This window comes from Cystoisospora suis, assembly GCF_002600585.1.
Source record: "Cystoisospora suis strain Wien I chromosome Unknown contig_4384, whole genome shotgun sequence".
Lineage (NCBI taxonomy): Eukaryota > Apicomplexa > Conoidasida > Eucoccidiorida > Sarcocystidae > Cystoisospora > Cystoisospora suis.
The window spans coordinates 1-15,906 of NW_027157176.1; the positions used below are offsets into that span (position 1 = coordinate 1).

At 55.3% G+C, this 15,906-nt stretch overlaps 1 protein-coding gene across 1 annotated transcript; it reads left to right on the forward strand.

Annotated features, from left to right (window-relative positions):
* The first annotated feature begins 678 nt into the window (after nt 1-678).
* CSUI_008035 (camk protein kinase) lies at nt 679-15,895 on the forward strand. Its single transcript, XM_068068174.1, has 11 exons — nt 679-2,825; nt 3,839-6,147; nt 6,909-7,066; nt 7,443-9,804; nt 10,051-10,203; nt 10,784-11,038; nt 11,607-11,719; nt 12,441-12,629; nt 13,019-13,163; nt 13,536-13,731; nt 14,270-15,895. The coding sequence occupies exons 1-11, from the start codon at nt 2,555-2,557 to the stop codon at nt 15,127-15,129; spliced, it is 7,011 nt and encodes a 2,336-aa protein (XP_067919850.1). The 5' UTR covers nt 679-2,554; the 3' UTR covers nt 15,130-15,895.
* Nucleotides 15,896-15,906: the final 11 nt, after the last annotated feature.

A 15,906-nucleotide genomic window follows, 5' to 3' on the forward strand; every position in this document is an offset into this window, starting at 1 on the left:
AAGGGGCGTCACAGGCGTTACAGAGGCGGCAACGAGACTGCATTTCTTCCCGGTTCGAGTGCTGAAGCTGCTGCACGGAGAGAGAGCACGAGGTCTTCCCTTCGAGAGAAGAAAAAGACGTAAGTTGTTCGTGCGCACGAGCCAGTCGACTGTTGGCGTCGTTGTTCGGTTCTGCGAAGCTGAACATTGAGTGCTCACTTCGCAGCTGCTACGGGATAAGCAAGGGAATCGCGGTTGTTGCCGATTGCGCTGTGCGTGGTGGAGCCCACCTCTACCTTCGTTAGCCCGTGGCTGTGTAGAGACAGAGTCGTGTTAACCCTGTTAGTGAACAGTTGCGAGTAACTTCTGCCCGCGTAGAGAACCAGTATTGGCTTCGTCTAATCCCCGGCGCAACGAGCGTGGTCACTCAGTCGTGACAGGTCACTTCATATATAGTACGAGTAGTGACATTCAGAGTTCTCACGAATGGAGAACACACCGGGGGCTTCCTAGAAAAGGCAGGGTTCGCACACGGCGCCGAGCGAGAGGCCTGAGTCTGTCACAGCGTGATTTCGGCGCCGGCGGACTGAGTCCTAGACGCACTAAGCCCCAGCACTGCTGCATCTGCTCAGGCTGTAACTCTCGTCGGATAACAGCTGGGCTGAATGTAGCTGGGGAGGTGTGCTAGTCCCGTTTCATTCTGGATGTTTTCTGATATGAAGGAGCGCCCTTGCTTCCCCCCAGACAATCCAGGATCCCCGTGCCGGTTCATGACTAAAGGTCGCGGACAAGGTGCAGCAAAGGACACTAGCCCAAGGGCAGCTACTCCGCTTGGCCCCGAACGCAGCGATCAGCGGAGCAACACTTAGCGGGTGTTCCTGATCCGCGTAGTATCCAAGGCAGGATCTCCACAGGGATGCTGGGCGTCAGCTGCATCTCTTTCTGGAGCTTCTTTTTTTTTTCATTGCGCTTCCCAAACTGTCTTATTGGGATCTTTTGCAAGGACAATGGTTAAAAACCACCGTACCCAGCTTGGACACCGCAACAAACGACTCGGTGGGAGGGTGGGCCAAACTGAATTCCCCTATGCGGAATCGAGAACGCCCATGCGCTTTCCGTCGCGGACTGCAGTCCCGGCTTTTTCTTACTGCCTACTAGCTCCGCGACAGGGCCTGCTGTATGTTGTTTGTGAGAAACGTGAGACTGGCTTCCAGGTGTTCCCAACCGTCCTCCCTTGGCGGAGCCAGGAGCGACAGGGGAGCTTGAGAGTGGCTCATCGTTCCGACAGAAGGGCATGTATGGACATTTGCGCGACGGCGGCTTCTTTGGAGAGGGGATCCGCGCTTTCGAGCTTCCCTGTTGCAGTCCTAATACAGCGCTCAGAGTGCTTCCGAGGCTGAACCGGGGCGCTGCTGGCTTTTGCGTAGCGCGAAGGCTCTTCCAGGATGACGGAGTCGTCGCAAAGAAGACAACGGTTAGAACCGCTTAGGGTGACTCCTTTCATCAGCAGGGCTCTGTGTATTTTGCTCTACTCGGTTTCGCAGCCCTTTACTGTTAGGGTGACGCTTCGCGCTTCGTCCGTGTAAGTCTGGCCTTTCTCCGGGTGCGGTAACGCTTCATTGTTGTAGCGTCGAGGTTTGTGATGACTGTGTCAGCTATGCGGGGGCGTCAAGCTCAAGGTTTTTTTCAGGTTGTTGTTACCACTGTCACAAAGTGAAGAGGACTGCAGCTCTCTTTTTCCCGGCCTCGCTTTTCCTGCCCGCCTCGCCCACCAACATCCATGTGATTGTACGTGTGTTGCCAGACTGTATGTACACCTGGTACGGTAGATGCAAGGGTGACTCTGCTTGGCAGAGATTCGTCCCGTCGAGGAACTTCATCCGGCCTCGCCTTTTCACAATGGAACTGACAGCTTTGCTTGAGACTCCGGTCTCCGTTGCACCGAGCCTGTCTCAGGGAGCCTGGTCTGTTGTACCTTCTGCGACCATCAGAGTTCATGGGAAGAGCCGTGTTGGGACCATCAGTTCAAGGGCAGCCCGGCGCAGGACGAATCTCGCGGTTGTCTGTGTTTAGCCGAGCATGTCCCTGGAGGCTTCGTGGCGAGTTACTTTCTTGGTTTTAGTATTCAAACAGTGTCCCGCACGACTCGCCTTGCACCCTTCTCTGTGATCCGGCGCGTGCTTGCTCCAAGTGTTTTCTATCTCGGTGTGGTATCTGTTGGTTCCTCGGTACACGCTGAGAACTTTCTCCACGGGGGCAGATATGTCTCAGCTGATTCGTCTGCGCCTCCCGCAGTGACAAGCGATCGAGTCTCCTCCGCACTCGCAACCAAATAACCGGCGTAGGCTTGTGGCGTTGTAAGTACTTGTACTGTTCTTCAGTCGGTGATTTTCCTGCGTACCAGTCTTTCTTCCCTCGTTGGTGATTGCTTCCTTCGTCTCGTCTCGCTGGTGTCTGCTCCGGCTTCGTGGTTCGACGTGTGTGAGTTCCTCTGTGTGGGTGAACCCCCTCTTTTTACGGCGACTGCATGGTCGTCGCTTTCGGCGGCTCTGAGTGACCTGATGCGTCAGTCACGATGGGAAACAGCCAGTCGAGTCGCGTGGGGGGAGGGTCAGGAATGGCGGGTCCGGGGAATTCCTTGGCCTTTTCGACTCAGCTCTCTAAGGAGTGTTTGAAGCAGTATTTGAAGAAGTTCGATAGTGACGAAGTCGAAGTTCTCAAGAAGGTCTACAAGGCCCTCTCCGCGCGGAGTCCGGGACCGGGAATTGACAAGGAGACTTTTCTTCAGTACTTCCCCTTGCCGGGACTCTGGGGCGAGCGTCTTTTTCAGAAGTTCGACTACAAAGGTAACAATGTCAGACACTGATGACAAGCGTAAGCTTTGCATCCCTGGTCACTGCGAGCAGTTGATCAATGATCCAGGCTGTAGGCACTTTCAGGTCTGGGAATGCTTGAGTGTGCGTGTTATGTGCACTCCTGTCCGCTCGTGCCTCGGCTTCGTGAGGCATGAAAAAAATTCTCCCGTCTCAGCTTTCAGAGACAAGATCAAACCAAATGGTGGAAACACGTCAGTTGTTATCCAAGGGGCTCAGGGTTCACTAGTTACGGGAGGTTGCGAGTCTCTGCCAAGTCGTTCAATCCGTTAGATTTCTTCCTCTTTTGCTGGACTCGTTTGATCCGTTTATCGGGCTCCGAGCCCTTCTTCTAAAGTTCTGGGGTAGGAAGCGGCTCTAGTTCTGATCCGCTTTGTGGGAATGTCGCACGTTTGAGGGGCTCCGGTTGCACAGAGTGGATCTAGCAGTGAGCGTCTTACGAGTGTCGCGCTGACCGCCGTGGTCTCTATTTTTCGTGCAGTGGCGAAAGTGTTAGTTCCGAGCACCCGTCCTGACCTGGCAGAGGTTTTTTCTTTTTTAGTGAGCGGGGATGCTAGTTGATCTCTGTGTCAGTTTTCACGTTAGTGGAGAATTTAGGCTCAGGTCCTTCATCCTGGCCGACTGGTGGCACCTACTTTGGTTGTCTGTGAAGAGGGGTGTGTTCCCGGGACCCCAGCCACTGCGTCAGTCGGACTTGCCTCAAGTATAGCGGTGGATGCGTGTGGCCGTCACTCGGGGTGCAGGTGTCACACAGTTCCAATGTTCATGGAATATGCCTACTTGCCAGCGCCGCCTTCGCTCCGAGGGGCGGCCTGTCGAAGGGGGTTTTGTGTTGTTGTCTCAGCGAGACAGAAGCCACGGCAGGCCGCTACTGGAATCCGAAATGCACACGTGCATCTCACTTTCTTTTCTGTATTGTTATCTTCGCCTTCTCATGGCTTGTATTTTGCTCTTTTTTGCCGTGTTTCATCTTCTCTTACCTGAAGGAGCTGGCAGCGTCGACTACGAAGAGTTCTTGATCGGGATAGCGGTGTGCTGTCGTGGAACGAAGAGCGATCGCATGTACGTTCTTTTCCAGGTGTTCGATCTCAACTCGGACGGGTACATTCAAAAAAGCGAGCTAGTGGCGATGCTTTCAAACCTGCCAAACCTAGACAAATACATGAGCATTCGTAGCGGTAAGAACAGGGAAAGTGAGGGTCCGGAAGGCGCTGGTTGCGTTGGCGATAAGGACGGGACCGAAGATGAGTTGAGGGATGCGCAGGAAATTGACAGGAACGCCGGTCTCTCGGGACCCCTTTCATCTCGCTTTCAGTTTCAGGCCGTTTCATCGGAAGAAATTGCATGTGATTCTCATCTCCCCTCTAGTTTACCCGAAGAAGATGAGGACGGGGAGGACGAATACGATGCGCCTGCGTCCCCGCCAGGTACCCCGTTGCATAATTCTGTTTGGGAGGCCACATTAGTCGGCGCTTCCGACTTTTTTCCTACTGGGCAGTCGCGCGGCTCTGTAGCAGACATGGCAGAACACCCAGCTATTTTGAACAAGACAGGAGCAGGAGACGATAGTTCTCTGGTGGAATACGGGCGGTCTTCTGGGGGGTCCAGGCGTCATGTTGCGCTGAAGCCGTACGAGCCTCATCCTCTACTAGCACGCTTGGAGCAAGGCGCCTCAAGCAGCGAGGACGACGTCCTCGCTCCGAGTTACGACGAGGACAGCAGTGGGGCTTCCTCCTACAGTTCTCTTTCTGACGTGTTCGGCTGTTTCTCTCCTCTGGACCACCCTTCTAGAGATCCCTCGCCTCATCGCCGCGTTCACGGCCCTGCGGTACCTCGCAGTACTGCGGTGCAGAATTCCGTGGTTCCTGTTGACGGCATGTCTGTTAATTCTAGCTCTAGCCCGGCACCGGCGCCGATCAGTCATGGAAATGTGGCTGCTCGCACGGAGGGGCTCAGCATAGGGGCGAAGAGTGTGGCGCAGTCAACAGCATATCGTACGCCGAGTGCGACTGACGGCTGTACAGTAATTCCGAAACAAGCTCCGCGTCCGGCTGATCCAACCACAGGTACTTGTGCGCCTCCTCTAGAAACGAACGAAGGTCAAAGACCCCTAAATTGTGCACTCGCTTCTCAGCCCCACCCCGCAGCCGGCGCGTCTGTCTTGAGCCCTGCATCTACGCAGGTTGTCTCAATCTCCTCTCTCTCACCAGAAGAAGAAGCGGTGGTTGTTCCCCCGCCGGCAGATCGTCCTGCCGGTGCAGGCCCCGGCTCCGCGGCCTTTCCTCTTCTTCAGCCCGCTTCCCCTCATGCCTCTCCGGTTGGCAAGGATGGAGACAGCTCCCGAGTGTCGGGCTCCTGTGCCGCTGCGCTTGCTACTGGGGCAGTTGACATGGCCGTTAAGAGCACACTCGGACCACCTGGTGCTGGCGGAGGAGGAGACGCATCGTGCAAGAGTAGCGCAACAGCTTGTCGGACACCGGGAGGAGGGCAAACAACACCTATGTCGGCGAGTCTCTCTCAGCAGGCGAAGGGTCTTTCACGTACAGCAAGCCGGCTGACCAGTGCTTTGAAACGGACATTTTCTGGCACGAGGTCGGCCTCACCAGCGGCGGTAGTGGGACAGGAGCAAGCAGGGTTTGCAGATGCAGGGAGAGGGAAAAGTGGAGGGTTTTCGGTCACTAGTGCAGCAGCAGCAGTAGAAAGTAGTAGTAAAGCTATCTCGGTGGTGCCTTCACGGCAGCCTTCCGAAGTGTCGGTGTCACAAGTGAGGGCGCCCAGTCCCGGCAGCAGTGCGGAAAGCCGGTTGGGGGGTGCGATGGCCGCGGCGCCAGACTCTGTTGGGCTTCCTGTTGCGCCGCCCGAGGCTCGCGACCAAGGTGCAAATCTTGGTGGTCACCTTCCTCCGCCGGTGGTCGTAGTGCTGGCCTCATCACCACGGTCAGGCGAAGCAGGAACTGGCTCGGGGGATGAGGTTGGTACGACGGGTAATGAGGAGAGAGGCGTCCAGCAGCCACACCAGTCGTTGTTGCAGCAACACCCTGGGGCGACTAATACGAGGCACGGAAGTGGGGAGAACCAGCTGTCTAGCGAGGCGGGAGGTGGCTTACCGAAACCGCCGACGAAGAGTGCAATGCTGCTCCAAGCAGAGAAAGACAAGACCCGGCAAGAACAGGCAAAGAAAAATCCCTCCCCAGTAGCTCAGAGCCTCATAAATGAAGAGAAGGTGGAGGAGAGCGGACAGAAAGATGTTCTTGATGTGGAGGGGATCGTGGACAAGATCATCGAGGAGTGCGAGGTCAGAAGAGGGGCGGGACAAGGTTGCGCACCGCTGCCACTTGCCTCGGAACTACACTTTTTCGTCTTGCGTTGTTGCGTCTGCGGGCTTGTCTTTAGTTGGCCGAGAGGATCGTACTCAGCACGATTAATCAGAAAGTTTTGAGTGACCGGTCTTGACTTCTGGACCGGTGGCACACCGGGTGTCGGATCTGAGGGACAAAAAATGAGAAAGAGGCAGAATTTCAACGGGAACTTCGTGTTTCCGCTTTGTTGCCAGTCTTCTTTGGTTTCGGAGCTGTGAACCTCACTTGGCTGTTGTGGTGTTCACCAGTCGCCAGCTGTTATGAGTTGCGCTCTGCGGAGTCGCATTCCGAGGTCTTAGGTGTGTACCCGTGATAGCTTCGTGTATTGAGGGGCCGAATCTGTTGCTCATTTACTCCCGTGTGCGGGGTGGCGTTGGCCAGGGGTGTTACGTCTTTACTGGTTATTGTATCCAGAGAGCTGTGTGACTTTCCTTAAACAGGGGCGAACGCGGTCTTCCATGGTTCACATGGAGGAACTAGGCAGCCGGCACATCGACAATGTTCTCGAGAAACCCTTGATCTGGCTCACCAACACACCACCGAAGTACTTCGAGTTTGTGAAGCCGAGCATATGAGCGTCTCGCAAGATGTTGGTCCGCGGCTGAGTTTGAGCTTCTCATGCGTGCGTTCCCTCACTTTGAGAAGAGAAGTCAGAGCTCCATGTGCTTGTCTGCTGCGCTTCCGTTGTTCTTACCAGTTTTTTGAACACGGCAAACTGAGTTTTCCTGAATTCAAGACGTGGCTGGAAAGGAATGACGGGATCCTGTCGATGTTCACCGAGTGCCTTCATGAGGAGGTGTGGGGCTTGCAAGGAAATGCTCTGTACCGCAGCACCGGGGTCCAGAATCGCCCAAGGTAAGGACTGCCGGTGCTCTTGCCCGTGAGTGGGGTCATCAGTTTTGTGAATCGTGACCTGGGGGATCGGTTGCTGTGAATGTCCATATGGATCTCACAATAACAGGTGAGCACATCGCTGCGCAGACGCCCACGCAGAAAAGCAGCCAGCACGAATGGTGCCTGTTCAGTTGCGAGCTCCGGAGAGCAAGACGGTGACCTTTCACAAGGCCTTTAAACCAGTTCATGGCGTTTAGTGGGAGTCCGTACTGGCTACAGGAGCGCTTCTGGAGCCCCTCATTTTCGGCCTTTTTCTTCATTCGGTCAAGCGGTTGTTGAGGATCCACACAACTGGATATGTTCTGTAGACGCGGTGTTTGTCCTGTTTGTTCTCCAGTCGCCTGGGCGGAGGAGCGCTCCAGGGTATTTTCAAGGACTCTATGGGCTCTCGCAGCTCAGGTCCTCAATCGTCACGGGACTGCGTAAGTGGTGGTGTGCGTGGAAGCACACTGATGTCGTCGCGTACCTCTTCTCTTTCTTCACGCGGAGGCGGCCTCGCCCGCGGTTCGTCACCCTTTTCGGGCGGTTTTGGTGTTGGTAGCTCGTCCTCCCTCAATGGAGATATCATTATCCGCATGGAACAGTTTCACAAGGTTAAGCGGCTTTTCACCAACCAGGCGCACCCCTCTCCTCGCAGACCTCTTGCCGGCGTAGAGAGTGGCTGTTCGTCTTGTTACCAAGCTGCTGCGCGGTCTTCAACGCCACACAGTACCACCGTGCCAGCCTCTCTTCCTCACCGAGGCTCCGCCGCCCCTGTTCACCAGACGACTGCGGCTGTTTCCGTTCCAGGCAGCCCCGCGGCTTCCCTGGTTTCAGAGGCGTCACCTGCGCATTTTCACGCGTGCACAGGACCGGGTGCTGTGGAGGCCCACAAACCTCGCAAGGTCGAAACAGAGGCTCTTCCCGTCTCGTCTTCTAGCGCGCCTCCCACTGGGTCATCCGCGTTTGAGGGTGGGTCGATGTCAGGCGTGAGAGGGAGCTCAGCGGTTGACGCGGCTCCAGCCGAAACTCCTGCAAGAACAGTGGCAAGTAGTACTCCCTCTGAAACATCTGCTCGTATGTTGGCGACCACGGGACTGGAGGACACGGCGGGAACTGGCATGCGCTCGTCGCCGACTCCTGCGGCGGCTGTGGTAACGGCGGAATCGTCTCGCGTCTATGTTGCGCCTGCCTCTGGAGGGGGGGTGGGCGTACAGGAAATGCCGCGGCAGCTGCGGGTGAGCGTGTCGGTCAAGTCTCTCTCCGGTGTGGGCAAGGCACCGGAACAGGAAAGGCAGTCAGGTGGCGCGGGTTCAATTGTTCAGGACACTCCTTCGTTTGCGGGGAGTGGCGAGCCGACTTTAGGCGAAGCTGCCCCTCTCCGGGCAGTGGCGGCTTCAAGAGAGGGCACAGTGACGGTAGCTGAGGCAAGTGTCAGTGTGGAGCCCATGGCGGAGAAAATCTCGGCGGCACCGGTCACACCACGTCTTACCACGGAACCAGCAAGTCAAATAGCAAGTCACGAGATGAGCATAAACACATGCTCAGTCGCGTCAGTTGCCTCTGGTGGGGGGAGAAGTTGTCTGCCGGTGGCGTTAGCGACTCCGCTCCAGCTAACAACGACGACGGACCCACTTTCAGCGGGGGCTGCCGCAGGCGCAGCCACGGGCGGAGCAGTCCGAGCGGCCGTAGGAGCAGTGGCAGGCGCAGCTGCAGCAGCAGCAGTTGGAGCTGCTGCCGCTTCGGCAGCAAAAGCTGCTGTAGAAGATTGCCGCGCGGGTTTTGAGGGTGCCGTGGCCACTCGTACAGCGACAGCGACTGCTGTGCCGAAGGTTGCAGCAGATGCTGCAGAGCAGAACGCAAAATCACATGAGGAAGAGGTGGATCAAAGACGACAGGCGGAGCAACGAGATGCACAAGCTGGAGGTGCATACCAGCGGTTCGCGGGGTACTCAGACTGGGGGGAGTCTCGGATGTCGCCACAGCTGGCAGTTGATATCGTCAGTAAGGAGCTGGTTGAATTTATTCGCTGCTCCCATCAGTCGCTTCACGCAGCCCAAGCGGCTTCGCAACAACCCCAGACGCGGGCGTCTCCCTCAGCCACAGCGGGTGCTCCAGTTTCGCCAGGACAGCCAACTGCTGTCGTTCCATCGGGGACAGCAGGTGGACTGGCAGTGGGGTCATCCTCGGCAGCCTCTTTTCTCCGTTCAAAAGTGTTGCCGGTGGCCTCTCCGTCTCCGAAGACAGAACCACCTGCGAACTCTACTCAGTCTCCTAGGGACCTCTACAGTTGTCCGAACTGCTCGAACCCGTTACTTCTTTGTCCTTACTGCCACAGCAGGTATCCACAGCTAACGTTGTATGAGGGAAGGGTGGTTATGGAATGTGTCCACTGCGGGGAAGATCGCTTCCCATCTACTCCGACGGACTCTAGTTTGCCTGGAGGTAGCTCGGGAGGTTTCCCACGTTCTGCCACAGGGGGAGGGGTGCAGCAGCACACGACGGACGACGTGACAGGGGGAATCCCAGTCGGTAATAGTCGAAGAATCTTCACGCACTGCTGGCACTGCCACTGGGAATTGAGCAAGTGTGCGGAGATGCTCAAGGGAAGTGAGGCGGCTATTGATGGCGTGCTATACAAAAAAGGAAAGCATCTGCATCAGTGGCAAGCTCGCTATTACGTTCTTGTTGATAATATGCTGTATTACTACAGGAGGAAGGTGAGAAGATGAAGGAAAAGCACATAGCGACTTGGTAGCGGTGGTGCTTCCTCAGTGGGGAGATGTCTCGAGACCGTCGCAGTCTCCTAGGTGGGACTCGGTCGGCGCTCAGCGTGCAACGTCATCGCTTTTTTTCTTTCTGTCGCCTCCAGTTGTTTACGTGGTTAGGTGTTAAAGTGCGCTTTACTTCCTTCTCATTGCATGTGCAAGCTTGCGCTGTTGTGAGGGCTTTTTATTTGTACTCAGGGAGACGCAAAGCCCCGAGGCTTCATGTTCTTGGAGGGATGCTACGTGGAACTTCTTTCGGAGCAGCTTGGAGGTCGCCAGCACGGTTTCGCCATCGTGCATCCGAAAGGCGAGACGATAAGCAAACGACTCCTTTTCGCAAGTTCGTCAAAGGTGAGACTGCAACTCCTTATTCATAGGCGGTGAAAGCTATCTTCTTCGGGCGTATTAGCGAGCAAAAGAAGACTTGTTTTGTTTCCCCACGTAGTGCAGTTCTCTTCGTTACAGCAAACTCGCCATACTTTCATCGACACTCGCAAGTATCAGGTACGACCACGACTCCGTCTAATACCCTCCCGGTCCCTAGATTGCCTGTCCTTGCTTCTACGTCTCTGCACGAGGGACCATAGCGACGCGCCATTGGTACTGGTTCGCGTCGGCAAACTTCACAACGTAGGATTCATGCGACGATGTCAGAGTGGGCGAAGGAGCATCTCTGCTCACCGCAGTCTAGAATCGCGAAAACCCGGTAGTGTGTGCGGCGTCGGTTCGGAGATAGCGTCTTGTATCGTTAACGGGGTACTCCTGCTCGTTGTGTCACTCCGCATGAAATACTCTCAGCACCGGTTGTGGCTTGCAGGGTCTAGTTGAAATTCGGAGTGGTAGGAAACACGGGACCTACTTGGGTGGAAAGAAACGCGGTAGATGCGGGCACTCGTGCAGGAGTGGTTAGAGAGATACGTTTGTGTTTCAGGAGCAGCAAGAGTGGGTAGATGCGTTGCGGGTGGCTACCAAGCAGCAGTCGTTGGAGCAGCTGTACCAGGTCGGCGAGCAACTTGGACATGGGAAGTTTTCCGTGGTGTACAAGGGTATTCACCGTCAGACGAACGAAGCGTTCGCGATCAAGGTCATCGACAAGGGCAAGATCAGTGGTCACGAACGCGAGCTTCTCAGGAGCGAAATGGCAATTTTGAGGCTTCTCAATCACCCGAATGTCATCTACATGAAGGTCTGGCCGTGCGCATGGAGTGGTTGCAGACAAGTTTCTGCGTACAGCAGTGTGCATTCTGTTTGAACATTCACATACAGACGTCCGTCGCCTGTTTCGACCCGAGATGATGAGTTTAAAATATAGCTGTGTTTCAGTTGAAATTTCGAATGAGTCAAGCAACAGAATCCTGAGACGTTCATCACTTCTTGCGTGCAAGTACGGGTCACTTCTCACTACGTTATGGTATCACCGGACAAGGCCACCAAGTCGTAGCTACCGTTCTGCTGGTCCACAGTCAGCACGGGACAGGTGGGCGCCCGCTGCGCAGTCCATGCGTCGACCTTATCTGCATCAGCCAGCTAGCCACGTGGCAACCGGCGCAACAGCGTCACTGAGGGAACCTTAATGGACGAGTGCGCGTAAGACTGTGTGACCTGTCCTGCGAGTGTCCTCTGTCAGCGTAACGTATACTTTCGGTCCGAGCTGCGGCGGTATGCTGCACGGTCGTATTTATATCCGCACATCAAGATGCGCCAGGCGACAGGCTTGTTTTCTTGTTGTCATCTCTGTATATCTCTGTGCTTAGGAGTTGCTCGATACCAAGGAGACGCTGTATATTGTGATGGAGCTGGTTCGCGGCGGAGAACTCTTTGACTTGATCCAGCAGAATCACCGCCTCTCTGAGCTACATGTCAACCGGTACACTGTCTTCTGCACTGTCTCGTGTAGCATTGCTCCTTCGGCTTTTCGGGCCTCCTGGGCGCATAGGTCATTATGTCTCTGTATGTTCGTGTGCATTTACGGAACTGTCAAGTGTCGTACCCGCATCGTTCTAGACACAGTACCTAAAATCACGAAACACCGCTACAGCATATAGTCTCTCTTAGTGGTGCCGAGATTCTTATTGCTCAGTTCAGTAGCCTTTGAATTTGTTGTACCAGGATGGATGCAAGAGAACTGGTAAAGCCGAGCGCGCGTGGTAGGCAAAACGTTCTGCGAGTTCGGCGAGCTCTTGGTGCGCAGAGGTAGCCGCGGTGATCAACTGTTTCAATCTGTTAATCGGATGTATGCGAGAAAAGCGGCACACCAGACCCAGTTTACTTCGACTCCGAGGGAACTGTCAGTCCCTCCCTGCGCATGAAAGACTTCTAGACAGTCCTTCGGTCCGTAGACGGTCCGGTCCCAGTTTTTCCTTTCCGTCTTTTTGGCAGGTGGGATGCATGCTGTGTTCGCCGCTTTGGTTCTTTTACACTAGCCAGACCGCCGTGTGTGGCAATCGGCGTGTCCGGCCGGCTTCCTTATCAGCATCACCACTGGCAGCGAATGTGATAGATTTGTTTCATCCCCCCTATATGTGGGCTCCAATCCCTGCGTGCATTCCAAGCGGGTGCGCATCTGTGTGTTTGCGTGCTCTGGTCAGCATCATCAGTCAGCTTCTGAGCACTGTGTATTATTTGCACAAGTGCGGTATTGTGCACCGGGACTTGAAGCCGGAGAACATCCTCTTAACTGACAGGACTCCGAATGCTACCATCAAGCTTACTGACTTCGGCTTGTCTACGCTTTGTGCTCCCAATGAGGTTCTTTATCAGCCGTGCGGCACACTCGCGTAAGTGACATCGGGCCAGAAGTCACCCTTGGTGACGCCGCCGTCCAGGAATGCCTCCATAATCTGTTTTTTTCAGTAAGGGTTTTTCGTTGATCCTGTGGGATCAGGGGGGGCGGCCTCTGAAGATTCAGAGAGTATCCGCGTCTGATCGGCATCCAGTGTAACCAGATACTCTATGAGCTTACGTCTGGTTGCTCCAGTGTGTGGGGTAGTTGCGCCCTGGAATGGAACCAAAAAGAGCTCGGGGGGACGTCTGTATCTTCGGGACGTGTATGAGACTCGTTAGCCGCGTTTTACGACCAGTGAGTCTGCATTCTGTTTGCAAGCGCGTGTCTGCTGGTGGGGCTTATACAGTTCTGGTGTGTGTTTGCTGTGTGTTCATGTCTCAGCTACGTGGCTCCCGAGGTGCTGACAATGGAAGGCTACAACCACCAGGTCGATGTGTGGTCAGTGGGGGTGATTATGTATTTACTTCTACGGGGACGGCTACCTTTCCCCATGAACAAAGCTCTTGGACATCCGAACTTTCATCAAGTAGGGAAACAGCTGCAGGGCTCGCGTGTGGCATGGGGGGTGAAGAGGGACCAACCAGGTTTGGGAAGGAGCTGAGGGCTTGTGGCGAGATCTGCGTACGAATACTTTTGGTTTGAGCACGTGCGTGTGAGTGTGAGTGTCAGGCGTACACTTTGCGTGTGGGGTTTTGTCTCGGCGTAGCTCCAGTGTTGCAGCTAGTTTTCCGGTACTGTCTTGTGTGTTTTTTATTATCGGACTCGCGTATGTTCTAGTCTGTGAGGTGCCTCGGCGATCCCGACGACAAGGTTCTATTGCCGGGCATTTGTCGGTACATGGCAGAGTTACCGAAATGCTTTCTCTAGAATGTGGTGTTTCTTCTACGGTGTGCTTCAGAATCACCCGGTATCGTTCGAGGGACCAGTCTGGCGAGAGATCAGCAGCAGCGCGAAGGATCTGATTCAACGCATGTTGCAACCCGATCCCAGACAGCGTGTAACCGTGGCGGAAGCGCTGCAACATATCTGGATCAAAAATCCTACAGCGGTTGTGAACGACGGCTCCAAGAGCATCGAAGTGTACATCAATCAGCGTAAGCAAGCTGCAGTTGTAAACACGAGAAAGGAACTTGGGGACTTGCTTAGAAATCTGTCGGGGTTTTCCGTAAGGTAAAGTCTAAGTGATCAGGTACATGTGTGACAGAGAGTTGAAAGAAGCACAGTCGTGAAGGGGGCTTCGGCGAAGACCTTTTGTGGACTCCGCGAGCTTCGGAGACAGTCGACGTCATTTATGGCGATGGTACCAGTTGGGCCCGTACGGGTCAAGACCCAGGCCAGTATGATAGTTCACTGTGGTGTGTATTCTCCAACCTCAAGCTCTCACTAGACTGCAGCCGGTGGGATGACCAGCATACCAGTTGCGACGGCTAACGAAGTCAGCCGACTTCTGGCTTCCTTGGAAGACGTGGCGAGGCTTTCCGAGCTGATTGATATTCCTGGAATGTGTGCGCCCCCTTCTTTTCCCGCTGAACTGCTCAGTATGAGCCTCAACATGCATATTCTTGTCATGATCTGCTTGCCTAAGGAATTAACTGCCATTTTGTATTCATTGGTCTCATTCTATCTCTACAGTTGATGAGGTGCGCCCTCCCGGTCGCTATGCGGACGAGGGCTCCGTCTTTCAGGCGCCTACATTCGCGATTGGTAAACACCCTCCCAAGACCATACAACAAGCAACGCCCCTGTCTCCAGCTTCTGGGCGCGCTACGAATCAGCAGGCGGTTATCTCGCCCGTCCCCCAGCAAGCTTCTCACCACGGGGTGCATCCTCTTACCGTTTCATCGATTGGCGCCCCAGCACCAATCCCTGCAGCGGCGTCAGGATACCCAGGCGGGCCGGGTGTGCTGACGTATGAGGCAGCAGGTGCCCTCCGGGCAACGTCGGGCGCAGGCGAGCACTCTCCAGGTCAAGTTACTAGTGGTCTGTGCGCACCGGGGCCTCCGGGTCTGGGACGGGCCGACGCGGCTGATACAGCCGTGGCGATCAACGCAGCAATCGCAGCAGCGGCAGCAACGGTTTCCCCGGCTCCGCAGAGTTTACACAGTGGGGCAGCTGGTGCTCAACAGAATCAAGCACAAAGTGACAACAGCTTCAGCACCGGCGGCAAAGAGCAGCAGCATACAGATTCAACACCCACGTCCTCGGCGGAACCGGATACCCCAGTTGGTAGTAATGAGGCGCCGCGGTGTTCGGGGTTTCCAGGGGAGCAAGTGTTTTTACCGAGGACTACGGGGATGCCCACCTCCATGGTTACTCAGTCGGTGTCGGGTGCGCCAGTAGCTGAAGTATTCACGACGGCTGCTGCTGGGGGTGGAATCACATCGACGTCAGATACAATGTCCAAGAGCGTGGTAGATGAGAAGACACCGACGACACCAGGTGCCGTGCCTGCTTCAGCAGGCGAGACGCAGAATAACCAAGAAAGCCGGTGAGGCACACCCGCGGCGGTCGCTAAAGCGGCTTGAAGTTCCTTTCCGGGTCCCTTGAAGCTTCCTTCTACCCAAACCCGGTCAGAAGAGCGGGACAACCCGCCGGCAAAAAAGCGCGGGGCCCGCGTGAACGTACGGAAAACAAGCATCGCCCTCGCGTGCGCGGCCTGTTTCCATCTCACCGGTGGCAGTCGGGAGAAGCCGTGAGACAAGCCTTTTTCAAAAGAGAATGCCACCCCTCTGGTAGTTTTCACGATGTATGCCGGCGGGAAGCTGGAAAGCGTTTGGCGGGCAATGCAGTCCTGAAAAAGATTCAGCTCTCCGCGGTCCCGAGTGGCGGTGTTCGTGAGGAGATACTTTGAAATCGCTAGTGCAGACCACAGTGTCTGAAGGGGCCATCGAGGCAACAAGTGTTCGCCATAACCATGAAAGGTAGATCCTGGTTGGGGGAAGACCGCTGAAGGCGCCTTCACACGGGAGTCTCGGTGACGACAGAAATTTGTGGGTGGGCGCTGTTGTTGCAGGGACTGCAGTCGCAAACTGTGAGTAGCTGATCTATCCTAGCAGTAAGCATGGAATCTCGTCTTGAAAATCCCACCTGGCGTGGCTGATCCAGTGGTTAGAGGTATGACCACATTTTCACTGTAGTTGTAATAGTGCTTTTGATGTTGGTGGCGATCGATGAAGAGGGCACACCAGGCTTTTGACTGCGTTGCATTGACAGGATAAAATGTTCGTCCCGCACGGCGGGACGCGAGTACCGTAGTTAGGTGTCGTCTG